This window comes from Lactuca saligna, chromosome 7, assembly GCF_052625555.1.
Source record: "Lactuca saligna cultivar CGN05327 chromosome 7, ASM5262555v1, whole genome shotgun sequence".
Classification (NCBI taxonomy): Eukaryota; Viridiplantae; Streptophyta; class Magnoliopsida; order Asterales; family Asteraceae; genus Lactuca; species Lactuca saligna.
The window spans coordinates 39,918,933-39,920,694 of record NC_136423.1 but is presented as its reverse complement, the minus strand read 5'-3'; the positions used below and the strand labels follow the sequence as shown (position 1 = coordinate 39,920,694).

The window sequence follows — 1,762 nt, the reverse complement described above, 5'->3', positions numbered from 1 at the left end:
TTGTACTCATGATGCTTGTAGTAAGTTTCACATTTTTATTCTTCATTTTATGAATAGTTTCACATTTACGGGCCGGCCTCACCTGCTATAATTCCTCCAAAGGCTGGGTTCGGTTACCAGCATCAGCTTTGTTTATAAAGGTGCTTATTTATTTATGCCTAAAAGGTTATATCTGAAAGGTTATATCATGTGATTATTTATGAGTTTTTAAAATATGAGGTTACAACATAAATGAACATAGGATAATGACTTTATTAACATGGGAAGGAATGTGAATTTAATATCTAGATCAGTATTCTCTTTCTGGAAAGCTGATTTAAGTTTCATAAGCCCATCACAGTTTATTTCTTCCACATAATGAAAATGAGGAACACTAGCAGCTGTAGTCATTGACCTAGCCATTGCACGCTGATAAGCCCTAACAACAAAGAACTTGACAACTTTAATAACATGTTTACTTCAATCAAATTCATGAAATTTTTTATTGTTTATATAATAATAATAATACCTTTGAGAGAATATCTTATCATGATAAAGTGATTCAGCCGTCTCTTGAAGTTGTTCTTCAGGTCCAGACATGGGTTCGATAGAAGTAGGATTAAAAGCAGGTTTGTCATCAATAATTCCTTTTTCTACACCATATTTTAGAACATCTTCTTTCAATATTCTTCCATGTTTACCACTTCCAGTGACATCAGCTAAATCAATACCATGTTGCTTTGCAAGACTTCTAACAGCAGGGGTGGATAAATCATCAACCACCAACTGTAATAGAGTTTCTCCAACCTGAAATCAAAGTCAAATCAAAATAACTTTACCATATATATGGAAATTGTTAATACTACTACCGGTGTTTTACCTTTATAATGTCACCAGGAGCATGCAGAATCTTGGACAAACCATTTGAGGAGTCCACATTCTGCAATACCTTCACCAGTTTGAGCTAAAGGTACATCTATAATGCCACCAGCGTGTTGACTATCCTCTGCATTACTTGAAAAGTAGTGCCCCTTAACATTGTACAGTTCGCTCAACTAGATAATTAATACAACCAAATCATTACCTTTTATGATCATTGTATGAAGCTTTATCAAGGTTCATATGAAACACCACTAATTTAATGGAATGCACCCTTGTTCACATAAAAACATGTAAAAGTTACTCAAAATTACAATTGTTGTCTTAGTTTCTGATGTATGACTTAATTTGACTTAGTGTAATATACATAGAGATTTGTCAAAGACTTAATCTCACAATTGTTGGGTCACGGGTTGGTGAAGTCTTTTTTATTTGAATTGAAACCCGAAACCCAAAGGTATGTTTATTCAGCTACTCATCAAAATGGTTCATGTACACCACATGATGAAATATTATCAATAAATCAAGATAATACTAATAATATGAAAACTTCAGTTCCTCCATTAGGCAGCCTTTCATCACCTTCACCTATGATGGATTTATTAGACATATTTGGTCCTACCCCTCCACCACCTAGTATGTTTATTTATTTATTATTGTATAATAAATTTTGGTAAAAAAAAGTTATTTTTTTAAATTCTTCAGTTGCATTTGGAACCTGCTAGCAGTAACTCTCTTCCTGCAAATGGTAATGGCTCAATAACACAAAAATTACGAGTTACCAACACTCAACATGGCAAGGTAACTATAAATAAATCATCATGGAATGAAATGTTTGTGTGCTTTTTTTAAAATATCGTTTACATGATGAATGTTGATTGTTATGGCAGAAAGCAATCATTAT

The 1,762-nt window shown here is 32.9% G+C and overlaps 1 protein-coding gene across 1 annotated transcript; it reads right to left on the bottom strand.

Annotated features, from left to right (window-relative positions):
- Positions 1–207: 207 nt before the first annotated feature.
- On the bottom strand, positions 208–1,468 carry LOC145006848 (lipoamide acyltransferase component of branched-chain alpha-keto acid dehydrogenase complex, mitochondrial-like). The gene is made up of 4 exons (XM_078965883.1): positions 1,409–1,468; positions 885–1,034; positions 509–786; positions 208–418 (listed from the first exon to the last, which is right to left on the bottom strand). Exons 1-4 carry the CDS (start codon positions 1,466–1,468, stop codon positions 208–210), a joined length of 699 nt encoding a protein of 232 aa, XP_078822009.1.
- Positions 1,469–1,762: the final 294 nt, after the last annotated feature.

Excerpts from the sequence above, each read along its gene's own strand:
- LOC145006848 (XM_078965883.1), bottom strand. The coding sequence starts at position 1,468 with ATGTCTAATAAATCCATCATAGGTGAAGGTGATGAAAGGCTGCCTAAT. Across the intron at positions 1,035-1,408 it reads TGCCTAATGGAGGAACTGAA|TTGAGCGAACTGTACAATGT; the intron begins GTTTTCATATTA and ends TTAATTATCTAG. Across the intron at positions 787-884 it reads AATGGTTTGTCCAAGATTCT|GTTGGAGAAACTCTATTACA; the intron begins GCATGCTCCTGG and ends CTTTGATTTCAG.